Here is a 13,952-nt window from a genome sequence, read left to right as displayed (position 1 = left end):
TTACAAGACTACTAACTCTTCAGAGACCAACAGCCCCTTGACTAGATTCCTCTTTGGTTCATTGATTCATGCACTGATCTATAAAGATAAGGGTTATTAGGGAGAGGGGAGGAAGGTTGAAGAACTTCCTGCCTAGTTACCTGTTTCCATGACTTTTCTGGAGAGGAACCACACAGATTAACTCCACCTGGGACAATTATTTTCACAAGTTCCAAATCCTAGTCTTTCACACTGAAGTCCTACTCTGTAAGAGGGAAGGGCTGCAATTGGAAAGGATACATGAGAATTTTCAGGGTTGATCATAATATTTTGGATTTTGATAGGGGTGTGAGTTACAAGTTATAAGTATTTGTCAAAACACACAAAATTATTCTCTTAAGATGTGTGCATTTATTTAATTGTATGGATATTCTCAGAAAGAATTACAAGGGCCAGTCATGGTGGTACACATTTGGAATCCCAGCAACTTGAGAGGCTGAGACAGGCAGCAAGTTTGAGGTCAACCATGGCAACTTAGTGAGACCTTGTCTCAAAATTTAAAAAAAGGCAAGGATATGGATATATCCCAATGGTAAGGCACCCCTGGTTTCAATCCTCTGTACCACACACACAAAAATGCAAGGGACTAGGGTGCAACTCAGTGGTAAAGTGCTTGCTTAGCCTGTATAAGGCCCTGGATTTGATCCCCAGCACCAAAAATAAGAATCACAAATATTGAACTCTACTAAATCATACGCATGCTTAAGTGTTTGAAGGGATGTGAAGGCATCAGTAAATTTTAAATGTATAAAAGGTGGTATTGAGATTTGGAAAAGTGTCCCCAAAGGGTCCATGTATTAACATGCTTGGTGTCCATCATATGGTGCTATAAAGAGGTAGTGGGACCTTTAAGAGTTGGGGCCTACTGGAGGTCCAAAGGTGATTGGGGGTGTGCCCCTGAAAGTGATAGTGTCATCCCCGCCTCTTCTTCTTTAGCTTTCTTTCGATTTTTGGCCATAAAGTGAGCAGTTTTTCTCTGCCATGTACTCTTTTTTTTTTTTTAATACTTTTCCTAGTAGATGGACACAATGCCTTTATTTTCTTGTGGTGCCGCGGATTGAACCCAGTGCCTCACATGTGCCAGGCAAGTGCTCTGCCAACTGAGCCACAACCCCAGCCCTGCCATGTACTCTTACCACAATATGCCACCATAGGCCCAAAGCAACAGGGACCAATCAATCATGACCTGGAAACATCAAAACTATGAATCAAAATAAGATTTTTCTCTTGACAAGTTAATTATATCAAGTGCATGTCACAGTGACGGAAAGCTAACACATGGGTGGATGCATGGATAGATACATGATAAATGCAGAATCTGTGTGGTGGATATATGAATTTTTTGTGGTATAGTTATTTGACTTCCTGAATGTTCGAACATGTTCATAGTAAAGTGTTAGGAAAAACTAATACGGATTTATCATCTCTGGTATCTTCACAGTCACTGCCCTGGTTTGGACCTCATTTTATCTTAACCAGAACTGTACAGCCACCTTTACACTAGCATCTATGCTAGCATACTTCAGTCTCTTCTCACTGCAAGGATCACCAGAGAGAACATTCTGAAACATAAATCAGACTGTTATGGTCTGTTATGATTTGGATTTTTTAAAAATATTTTTTAGTTGCAGATGGACACAATATCTTTATTTATTTTTATGTGGTGCTGAGGATCGAACCCAGTGCCTCATGCATGCAAGGCAAGTGCTCTACCACTGAGCCACAACCCCAGCCCTGGATTTTATTTATTTATTTATTTATTTATTTATTTATTTATTTATTTATTTATTTATTTATTTATTTATTTGTAGTGGGGAGTTACATCCCCAGCCTTTTTTTGTTAATGTTAAGACAGGGTCTTGCTAAGTTGCCAAGACTGGCCTTGAACTTTCAATCTTCTTGCCTCAGTCTCCTCAGTCACTAGGATTACAAATGTGTGCCATTGCACTGGTTGCAAGCCTATGGCACTACTAGGAGGTGGTGAAACCTGTCAGGAGGTGAGGCCTAGTGGAAGGAAGTTAGGTCACTGAGGTTGTGCCCTAGAAGGAAATATTGGGATCAGGTCTCTTTCTCTCTCTCTCTTCCTAGTCACCATAAAATTAACAGGTTTCCTCCACCCAGGTTCTTCTACCATGATGTACTACCTTGTCACAAACCCAAAGCAAAATCACCAAGCAAACACGGACTGAAACCTCTGAAACCATGAACCAAAAATAAACTTGCTCCCTTTGAGTTGATTTTTCTCAGGTATATTATCACAGTGATAAAAAGCTAAGACAGAGACCTCTATGATTCAGTCCCTGCCCACCTCATCAGCTTTATCCCCCAATACTTGCCACCTTACCAATGCATGTATTCCAGCTCAACTAAAGGGCTTGTAGCTCCACTTACACCCCAGACTGCTTCTACTTTTGTTTATGCTGTCCCTTTTGCTTGTAATTCTCTATTCTGATGCATGCTTCTGTCTTCCCTCCCCCAGTAAATGGCCTTCAAATCTCAACTTAGGGGCTGGTGGTGTGGTGTGGCTCAGTGATAGAGCATCTGCCTATCATATACAAGGACCCAGGTTCAATCCCTTGTACTGAAAACAAACAAACAAAAAACATGAATGGGGGTTGGGGATGTGGCTCAGTGATACCAGTGCATGTCTGGCATCTTCAGCACTGCAAAACAAACAAAAAACAAAACTCAAATCAGGAGTTACATCACCCCGGAAGCCTTTCGGGCTTCTCAGACTGGATTGGATCTCCTTTCTTATGCTCTCATACCACTCTGCACTTATTTGTAATATACTATTTATCCCAGTGTGATGTACTTGGGTTTCCATCTGTACTAAATCACGTAGTCCGTGAAGATAAAGCCCTCCAATGGCATGCACAAGGCCTGATACAAAAGAGGCTTTGATGATCCACTGTAGAACTGAACCATTGATATTTAACTAACACAGATGATACTCTGGCATCTTCTAACAACTTTGTTTCTTAGATTTGGTTTTATCTCCTCTACAGTTTAAGGCCCACCACCCCTACTGACCTAGATCTCTCTATGTGCTTCAAATTCCACCTTCCTCATGAAGCCAACACAATTTCTTGCCTCAGTTTGAAATAATCTCCCCAATTCCTTTAAAGCCTATTTTATCTGAAATTTTTAAAAGTGAGATTATAGGCCTTGTTGGGCAAATTTTCCTGGGAAAAATTAAACTGCACTCACTGATCACCTGAGTGTCAAACTTTAAGACTTTTGCCAGTAAATGGATGAATTCAGAGACTGTCATACTAAGTGAAAAAAACCAATCCCAAAGAACATTCTCTCTGATTTGTGGATTTTAACACACAACTGGGGAGAGGGGTGGAGGAGAATAGAAGTTGAGTGGATTAGACAAAGGGGAATGAAAGGAAGGGAGAGGGTAGGAATAGGAAAGCCAGTGAAATGAATCAGACATAACTTTCCTATGTTCATATATGAATATACCACCATTGAAACTCCACATCATGTACATCCACAAGAATGGGATCCTAATTAGAATAAGTTATACTCCATTTATTTATGTCAAAATATACTCTAGTGTCATTTATATCTAACAAATAAGAAGAGCTTAAAAATTAAAAATAAACTGTATGATACCCTTCCCCAAATAACACTAGCTACTACTTCCAAGTAATCCTATAAGGTAATGATTATTATCTTCATTTTACAGACAATGAGACTGAGCTGATGAAGGCATCAGCTCAAGGTCACAGGTGGTAGAGTTGGAACTGAAACATTGGTTTTCTAAACTTCTAGGAACATTCCCTTCCACCACAGCCCATTGTCTCCAAGTTGGGCCAGGTTCTAAGAAACTTCTAGAAGGAGGGTGCAATAAGCAGTAGGATTACATGGAATGCCATTAAGCAGGAGGGGATGATGAAAATAGGACTTTGGGGGAGATACTCCTGAAAAGTTGTAAATGACCAAATGGAATGGAATGTGGGGAAGGTTGGATTCCTGAAAAAGAAAATATACAAAAATGGGTACTCTCTCTTACCACATTCATTGATGAATTCTGACATTGATGTGGTCTTGTAGAAAAGAAGGCTCAGGAATGTGAACTGAGTTACAAAGCTGAGAAGGTAATAGAAGACTCCATATCCTGTCTCTTGGGTAGAGTAGCCAATCCTCTGGTTCTGTCTCTTGGAAAGTCTGGGATATTTGTCCTTTATGGAATTTAGAAGTCCAGGAAAAGGTGTCAACTGGACAGTTGGGTAAAGGCTTTCTTAGGGAAATGGCATTTGATGAGAGACATAAGGTGAGAACTACTCTGTCTCTCCTACAAATAACTTCCTCACTGGCCTCCTTGCTTCAGTTGTAACCCCCTCCTAACTTACACTTAAAGAGATCCTTTTTAAAAACAAGTTGTATGGTGCTACTTTCTGCTTAAGGCCTTTTAATGGTTGTTATTCATGGGTAAAGTCAGATCCTCTGACAAATATCAAAATTATTGATCCTCCATTATCTGAGGTTTTAAGTATTATGGCTAAAAACCAATCAAGTGTGATTATATGCCTTTTTAAACTACATATTTCCTCTCAGAGATTCTGCTTATGTACCCTCACCCTGGTTAAAAAAATCACAGCTGCAGTTATACTACATTGCTTGCAATTATACACAACCCCCCATTTGTTTTTAAAATTAAGACCCCAAAAGTAATTCAGCTTCTATGGTTTAGATGTGGTTTGTCCCTGCCCAAATTCATGTTGATTTTTTTGTGTGTGTGTGGTGCTGAGGATTAAATCCAGGCCCTTTTGTATGCAAGGCAAGCACTCGGTATACCAAGTGAGCTATTTCCCCAGCCCTTCATGTTGAAATTTGATTGCCAATGTAGGGGTGTTGAGAGGTAGGGCCTTTGGAAGGTGATTGGGTCATGAGGGCAATGCCCTCACAAATGGATTAGTGTCTTTCTCAAGAGACTGGGACAGTTCTCGAGCATGTTATAAAGCAAGCCTGGCACTGCCCCTTACTCTCACACACATGCTCCTCTTGCACTTGCTAGTTCTCTTCTGCTTTTTCTACCATGAAGTGAAAGAGCACATTGCCTTGGCCAGATGGTCCAGTGCTCTCAAGTTTGCTAGCCTCCAGAACCATGGGCCAAAATACACTTCTTTTCTTTGTAAATTACTCAGTCTCAGATATTTTCTTATAGCTATGTAAAATGGATGAAGACACTCCCCCAAATTACTTGGTTAGTCATTGAGAAAGAGCTCTTAGCAAGTCCTATACACATTTCCATTCTGTTTTGGAAAGAGATAAAGCAGAAGTCAGGGGCCTTGTTCCTCTCCCAATTTTTAGACAGAAGCCTCTGATGTGCTGGTACCTACCTGAACTGACAATAAGGAACTGAGACTATAAGCTTATTCTCTAACCTGAGGCTGGTGAAAGTGATTTTTGTCCTTGAGAAGGTGGGAGTTGATGACAAACAGAATCCAGCCCACCATTCCTACAAAATCTCTGAAATTCTTTCTCTGTTCTATTGCCTCTATCAAAAGATACAGTTCCCTATATGACAGACATGAACTTTTTCTATCTAAAGTATTTAATGCTGAGACTCAAAATTGTGAGAACTAGAAGAGGTCATTTAGTCAGTAAATGCCAACCCCAGAGAGCATCACCCAGACTCACAAAAGTAAAATCTCTAGGAGAAAGAAATCTTGAGTGACTTCAAACTCCTTATTTTACAGATGACCCACACACAGTAAGAAGCCTGTCCCTAAAAGGTAGTGAATTTGAAACAAGGTTCCTAATATTATACTGGTGGCTCTGGCTCAGGACACAACTCTCAATGCTGCACCTTGCACACAACAAGTGCTTAATAAATATCTATTGGGTTATTGAGCCTCAAACAATTTTTTTTTCACACAGTGAAGGGGAAAGACCTTGACTTTTGGAATTGGGCAGATACTGCTGTGGAAGACCACTGGAAAGTTTGTCTTCATAACTAAAAACCAGGGATAATTACTTCATAGGGTTATCAGTGATGATTAAATGAGATATACTAAGTAAAATGTCTAACCCATGCCTATCACCCAAAAGGCACTTAATAAAGGGTTGGGGTTATCAGTGAGAAGCCGCAGAACAAAGTGATAAGAACAGATTCTAGAAGCAGAACTTACTATATGTGTGATGATAGAAAGTTACTTTGCCTGTTTCCTCATTGGTAGGATAAGGGTGTTAGCAAAGATGAAACAACACTCTCTCTCTCTCTCTCTCTCTCTCTCTCACACACACACACACACACACACACACACACACACACAATAGCACCTGGCACAAGGAAACAAACATGATGTATTAGATCCAGCACAGTAGTCAGGTCCAGATCATATCACAGATGCCTGAAGGAGATGTCAGAAAGTGTGGGGGCATGGGGCTGGGGTCCTATATTCACAGAAAGAGGCACAGGTGTAGCAAGTAAAAACAATCCATGGAAGCTATGGAAAGCCTTCCCATTGAACTTGTGAGACCCCCTTTGGATTGCTGTACCCTTTCTTTTCTATTCACTATACTTTTGATTATCTGCTTCAGCTGAGTCCCTCCTGAGGGCAGGAATCCTGTTCTCTTCTTACCTAAGGCTGAGTACCAAGAAAATATTCACTGATAATTTGCTGATGGAGAGAGAGAGAGAAAAGGCATCACTTCTGGACCCCATACCACACCACCTTCATCACCACCATCCACAACCACCACCTCCACAAACACCAACACCCATGAAAAAAGAATGCCAAGCAAAGCAATTGCCAAGATAAATCACTTTTATCTCTATAGGAAAGGGAGGATCTAAAAAAAATATAAATTACATTAGTAACACAACATAAGAAAAAAACAGGGAAAAAAACAACAGAAAGTCCAGATGATACTATTCTAACCTATTTATAAAAAGGCCCTGCATCAGAAATTCACAATCCTACCCACTTCTAAAAATATATTTAGACATGTACAGAAGCGGTGGGTTTGTTTTTAAATTGTTTGCTTTTTTTTGTAAAAATATATTAAAGGTGAATAGAAATCCTCTCTCCCTGCCCCCTATTTTACCCCCAGTTCTCTGCTGGGGATTGGAGATCAGAGTTAACTATCTCACCATGTTCTAAACCTTGTTTACTACCACTTCCAACCCCTCCCCAACTCACTTCACTTAGAACCTGAAACATTAAAAAAAAAAAAAAAAAAAAAAAACGACGACAACAAAAAACACTAGCCTCTTTGGAAAAGCATGACTCTGAGGGTAAACTTGCTTTTCATTGGAAACAACACAAAACAACAAACAGAAGACTCTGAGACCCCTACTAAACTAAATGAACCCAGTCAAATGGAGGCTGAGTTTAGCTCCACAGAAACTTCTAACAAAGAAACAGAGGAGAAAGAGGCCAGGAATCAGGGGGATTTGCTAGCAATTTAGCTGCCTTTGAAAGATCAAGAAGGGGTGTTAATGGGCAAAAGGGCTGGGGACCTGGTCTTGGTGACAGCAGTCTGTGTCTAGTCAGGTAGTTGCCTACACTGGGACAGAGGCTTCTCCTGCCCTCCCCTTACTACCCCCTGCTGCCTTGAAATCCCCAAGATAAGCAAAGCTGGGTAGAAACAGAGGAAAGGGGAGTAGGGACCTCACGTGCTAGGGGGGGAGGTAGCCAGGCTTTTTGCCTTTGGTGTGACTAGATGGAGGACTGCTTGGCCCCTGGGGTCCCCAAGGTAGAAAAAGCAAACAGGCTAAGGGACCCCTGATTCCAAGGAAGGACAGTAGAGGCGGGGCTGTGGAGAAGAAATAAAACCAAAGACACAAGACAAAGGAAGCCTCACAAATTCCCTGTGGCCTGAATGGTAGCTGTTAAATTCCCCAGAAGCTTGAGGCAAGCTGGGGTGAGGTTGGAGTGGAGGGTAGAGGACAAGGATACACTCCGCTTGGGCAGTGCCAAAATGGGGTGGGAAAAGGAGCATTCTCCATCAAGTTCAGATTGCCAGTGAGGCAAGACAAGAGGGAGGTTTGGGCAGTGTCTGGACAATGGAAAGAATACACAAAGGAAAGAGGGGAAGATGGTCTGCTCCTTCACAGATGGGCATCTCTTCTCCTAGACTTGGGCTCATGAGTGAGTGGTCCATCTGCACTCTGCTTAAATGCTGACCTATGGTCTGCAAGTGCAAAGGTCCAGGAGTGAAGATATGAGTTCTGAGGTCTTAATCCAGACTAAGACCTCAAGTGGGAAAAGAAGTAAGGAGGTTTGACGAAGGACCCAGGGGTAGACTGTCTTGTGATACCCTCTCCAGAAGGTCCAGGGTTATCTGCTTCAGTGACAGGTGCTTTCAGGTTTACACCTGCTGGAGCCCAGCCACAGCTGTATGGATAATGTTCTGCAGGACCTCAAAATCCAGGCAAATCCCTGGGGCTCACCCTGTGACAAAGAGCTTCATGTATAGCCAGCCATAAGTAGCTTCCTCCAATGAGGATGGTCAAAGACCTAGGCATCTGTCCTCTCCACACTTTGAAAAGTGAATCTCCTTTCTTTTAAGGATAAGTGAATTCAGCCTTTCTAGGCCACCTCTATCAATAGCCCACATTGGGGCAGTAAAGGGGACTCTGGGCCCTCCTCTTTTTTCCATGAAGTATTTGGCAAGAGGGGGCAGAGACCACAGCCTTCTCCCAGAAACAAGTCTATAGGTGGGTACATCCACTGGATTGGTAGGGAGGGGAAAGGGAAGGAAACATGGGTGTCTTCTAGAGAGAGGGTTAGAGTTGCAAAGTGGAGCACTGGGTCTCCCACTTCATGGCCACAGAAATATCCAGGGGCCCAGGATCTCTTCATGCCTCTCCTCATCCTGTCTACCAGCTACGTGGTGGGAGGTTGGGAGGGGGTAAGAGTAAAAGACAAAGCAGGGAAATGGGGCTGGAGGAACAGAAATAAGGGTTCTAGTCAGTTGGAAATTTCTCCCATTTACCTGCTTCTCAGGGGTATAGAGAAAGAAGGTAGGATGCTCATAGTGGTAGTGGGAAAGGGAGTTGAGGGGAACCAGTGGAAAGATCCATGGGAGTGTCCATGCCTTTGGTCAGTCCCAAGAAAGCAGGACAATGCGCCTCAGCACCTTGTCCGGGGCAAACAGGATCCAGAAGTGCCCCGAAAGTTGACAACGGAGAAGGCAATGGGGGTGAAGGGGTGAGGGATGGAACACAAGGGGACTCGGCTCACAGAAGTAGCTTGCCATTTCTGTGGATTTTCAGGATACGGCCAAGTCTCTGCTTTGCTGTGGCCAGGCCCTTTTTGGGACGCTTTCCTGTGGGGGAAGGGAAAAGTAAGCAAAGGGTATGGCAAAAGCTTCAGCAGTAACTCCAGCACTAACTGTCCTCAGGCCACCCCTACTCTATTCCTCTCCCCACAACGATTCTTCATCCTTAGGCCATATTGGACAAGAATCCCTCCTTAATTACTTCCATCCAACACCACATACCTTAATTCTTCTGCCTATGGCCTCGTTCAGCAGAAAAAACTCCCTGGTTATAATTTGTCTGGTTCATTTTCCCCACTGATTTCTTTTGGGCCCAATCACTTTCCTTTCAAAATTCTGCAGGGAGATGAGTGTGCTTCCATGTCCTTTTATCACACCCACAAGGGCTAGAAAAAGGTCTTATTAGTGATTATAGCCCAATGTTCCTCATGTTGCCATCGCCAGGGCCTTTTTTCATTAGAAACTCCTATATTCATCAACCCCCAACATCACACCAACCTCAGCACCCTTGAGCTATGGACTGTATGGCCTGAATTTTTGAGGGCACAAGTGAGGAAAGGGGGCGGTCAGACCCCTAACTCTTTCTTGCCTCTTTCTTCCTCCCTATATGAATCATCTCCTATGTCTCATTAGATTATTTCCAAATTTGATCACTATATTCCTTCCCTTTTCTACTACCTTGGCCAGAACTTCAGCTTCTCTTCATTTCTGCATGAATCTATGTATGTGTCTCCTTTGTACCTTTCCTACTGCCAGCCCACCCTCCACTCTGGTCATCAAAGGATCTTTCTTTAGAAAGATCTTAAACCTGATCTTGTCACCACTTAAAATCAGTCAACATCTCTCTATGGTCTAAACTTAAGGTTTAGACCCCTCATTACTACCATATGGTCATTGTACCTTGTCCTGCCTGATTGCTCTGGGACCCAACTGAAGGGCGCCGCTGGGTCAAGAAAACGCCGGGGGCCATGGGTGTGGTGCTGCGGTTTGCCTGGGCCATGCCAAAGGCATTGGGTCGAGCGGTATACTCATGGTCAGCAAGACTTCCTGACAGAGCCTCTTGTTTAGGCTCAGGAGGAGGCAGGGGTGAGGAAGAGGCAAGAGGCTGGGGTGCAGTAACCAGCGTTGGGGCTGGTATTGCCACGCTGAGATTGGAGTCTTGAGGGCGAGGCTGTTCTACCTCCTTCAGCAAAGGCTTCTTCTTAATATATTTCTTCTTTTGGGCCTTCTGTAGCTCCTGAAACACAAGTCAAATGGGAAGGATGATTCAGGAGTGAATCAAATAAAATAATTTCGCAGAAAAGGAACAAGACAATCATCAACAGTTCTGCAATCCACTACCCCCTCCCCAATAAGTCTAGTCTGTTCATACACACAACACACAGACCTTTCAATACCTGAGGTGCCATTCATCCATAAGTCATCACTGCCATTTATCAGTACAGTGGCAAGAGAATTGTAAATGAATTTGGAGACTTTGGGTTTGGGTCCTAAAATTATCACTAATAAGGTGGATCATGAATGCTTATAACAACAATTAAATTTAAACCAGCAGCTGAGGAACTTTATATACTTTAACCTACTTAATCCTCATAACAGTCCTAAGAAAGAAAACCCCTCATTTTACAGATAAGAAAACAGGAGCAGGAATATAAAGCAACTTGTCTCCAAAGTTTAATAGCTGAAAAGTAGTTGAATCTAATATTTAACCAGATCTATCTAAAGACACACCCTGAAAACTTTTTTAAATGGAACAACTGAGAATAGAAAGATGATTAGCTTTGCAATGAGGTAAGCCTGGGTTGAAATCCAGGCTAGTGCTCCCTAAATTGGATGACTATAGTCAGTAACTAACCTTTCTGAATCTCAGCTGCCTCATCTGCAAAATAATGTCCACTTTTCAGGGTTGTTGGAAAGATTACATAAAACAATGCTGTAAAAATACATAACACATGAAAGGAACTCAACAAGTGGTAAATTATTATTCTATCTTAATTTCTTACAATGGCTTTTCTTCATTTTGCTGGTCTTTTTCTTCTAACAGAGGACTTGACAATCTTCCAGGTAGACAGATCTAAAACCTCAATTTTGGATGGGAGGTATGAATAAGGAGTTGTGTCACTTCTGCCAATATCTTGGATTTCATCCATCCATTGCTCTATGGATCTACTATCCACTGCATAGTGGGTACCTGTATAGTGGGCATCTGGAGCCCTGAGAACCTGGAAAGGTGGTGCTGAGAGCATGTAAACGATTTCACCTTCTGAAATGCTACACAGCCACAAAGAACAACTCAGTGATTACATTTCTTTGCCTTCTCTTGGCAACACGAACCTACTCCTGCCTTCGGAGGATCTGACAGGCTGTGGCTACCATAGCAATTTCTGGAGACAAGAATAATAATATTAGTAATACATGCCAGGCAGTATTTTAAAGTTACTCATTTAATACTTAAAAGAACTTGAGAAGAAATATAATCCCATTTGAAGAATGAAGCAACTGGCAAAGAAAGGCTAAGCCATTTTGCCAAAGTCACAGGACAAGTACATAGCCAAGTTGGGATTTAGACCCAAGCCATCTGGCTTCAGAATCTTTTTCAGCCACACTTCTATTCCACCCATATCAGGAATGGTGCTTCTGTAACCTTTTCTCTCATCTGATTCCAGAAACGATCACTTCATATCTAGATCAACTAGCCTAAATTTTTTCTACCTTTGCAGCCAGTCTCTTTCTCATATAATTTATCTAGATACACTCATAGATGATTACATTGTCTTATTACAGGACCATTTTCACCTTGCCAATTTCCCTGCTCAAAAATCTGTTAATAGGTCAGGCATGGTGGCGCATGCCTGTAATCCCAACAGCTCAGGAGGCTGAGGCAGGAGGATCGCAAGTTCAAAGCCAGCCTCAGCAAAAGCAAGGTATCAAGCAACTCAGTGAGACCCTGTCTCTAAATAACATACAAAATGGGGCTGGGGATGTGGCTCAGTGGTCAAATGCCCCTGAGTTCAATCCCCAGTACACCCCCCTCCAAAAAAAAGTGTTAGCAGGTCCCCAAGTTTGAATGCTCTGGATTTACATTCATGGTCTTCCACCGTCTGGCCACTTACATCTAGCCAATCCCTATGTTGATGACGGGAAGCTAACATGCCAGTGGTACTTACTCCATACAAAGTGCCATTATTAACAGTGTGTGTGTGTGTGTGTGTGTGTGTGTGTGTGTGTGTGTGTGTCTGTCCGTCTACATACAAAATCTCATTTAATCCTAAGAAAGTTTATTAGGAAATTGAAGCAAAGAGAAATTAAATAATTTATCCAAGTGGTACTGCTAGGATTCAAAGCCAGGTAGGCTAGATCCAGAACCCTTTCTTTTAGCCATTACTTATTTTATTCCATGTCCCAACATGAAGTCTCCAATCCAGAACAACTCATTCATTCATTCACTCATCCCAGCACTGAATAAATACATATGCTTACCATAGTGGGGATGCCAAGTTAAATAGATCCCTACACTTGAAGCATTTATAGTTTAATAAAGGACACATAAAAATATACTTGTCACCCTAAACACCATGAGAGAATGCTGTGGAAGCAAAGAAAGCCACTGAAATAAAGTGGTGGTAGGTGGTGTGAAAGAGTGTCAGATAAAGCATTGGAAAAAGCACACTGGGCAGAAGGAATGGCTTGTGCAAAGACACAAAGGCATGAAAAATATCTGATACATGGAATGAATCAAGAGTACTGTAGTGTAGTATGGCTGGTGCAAAGGCTGTGCATGAGAATCTGGCAGGAGGTCAGCAAGGAGAAGTGACTAGAGATCAAATGAAGAGGTTCTTGTTTGATATACTAAGGACTTCTCTTCTCCTAGAATGGCTTCCTGTCTCCTACCAAAAGTTTAGCCTTCAAAAGCCTTCTCTAATTTTAACCTGTTCTTTGAAGTAATCCCTAATCATCATAAATAGAAGTTACTCCTAAAAAGGCACTAAGAATAGTTGTCACACCTTCAATTCATCTGTTTATTTAACGTGGTAAATCACCCCCCCCTTTTGTTCAAATTACACCTTACATGGCACTGGGATATACATAACAGAAAGAAGTTTTGAAGGGCCACCTGGCCTGCTCAGTCTGTGCTGGTTCCCAACAATAGCCTCCAAAACATTTCTTAGAAAACTCTATAGCTCCACAGACCATCATGTGAAAAACATCATTCTATTAAATTTAATTTAAATAGGATGTAATTACTAAAATAAATAAGCACTTGACTATTTCACTTTATTTAAATATCCAAGTAACATGAAATTTGAAGTTAAAGGATGAGTATGAATCTTGTCTCCTCCATTTAATGGCTGTCTTATCCTGGACTAGTCACTTAAAGTGAGCCTCATTTTCTTCACCTGCAAAATGATGAAAAATCACCTATTGAACAAGGCTACTGGGCATTTTACATTAGACATTGTACATGGAAGCACATAATCTAGAGTTAGCTCAATAATGCTCACACTACAGGATGTGGCATGAGGAGCTAAAGGAATTTTGATAAGAAAAGAATTAGAAGATTTACCTCTAAATGCTCCTAGGGTTTCTGAGCATATTACATATGTTCAAGAACTTTGTAAAGTATAATGCTAAGGGGTAAAATTAATTGTAGTGAAGATGACCCGTTAGGA

At 41.8% G+C, this 13,952-nt stretch overlaps 1 protein-coding gene across 2 annotated transcripts in view; it reads right to left on the bottom strand.

Moving 5' to 3' along the window:
- The window catches only part of Phf8 (PHD finger protein 8), a 151,369-nt gene that overhangs the window by 54,962 nt on the left and 82,455 nt on the right, over window positions 1-13,952 (bottom strand). Inside the window, exons 21-22 of one of the 2 annotated variants that reach the window (XM_026407417.1) lie at window positions 10,183-10,519; window positions 9,246-9,330 (exon numbers count right to left, since the gene is read on the bottom strand). In XM_026407417.1, the coding sequence (XP_026263202.1) occupies window positions 9,246-9,330; window positions 10,183-10,519 (422 nt within the window). Of the gene's footprint in view, window positions 1-9,245; window positions 9,331-10,182; window positions 10,520-13,614; window positions 13,680-13,952 lie in introns of those variants that run through there. The other variant, XM_077793830.1, reaches the window with a different exon arrangement.

Source organism: Urocitellus parryii, chromosome X (assembly GCF_045843805.1).
Source record: "Urocitellus parryii isolate mUroPar1 chromosome X, mUroPar1.hap1, whole genome shotgun sequence".
Taxonomy (NCBI): domain Eukaryota; kingdom Metazoa; phylum Chordata; class Mammalia; order Rodentia; family Sciuridae; genus Urocitellus; species Urocitellus parryii.
This window is presented reverse-complemented; position numbering and strand designations above follow the sequence as displayed.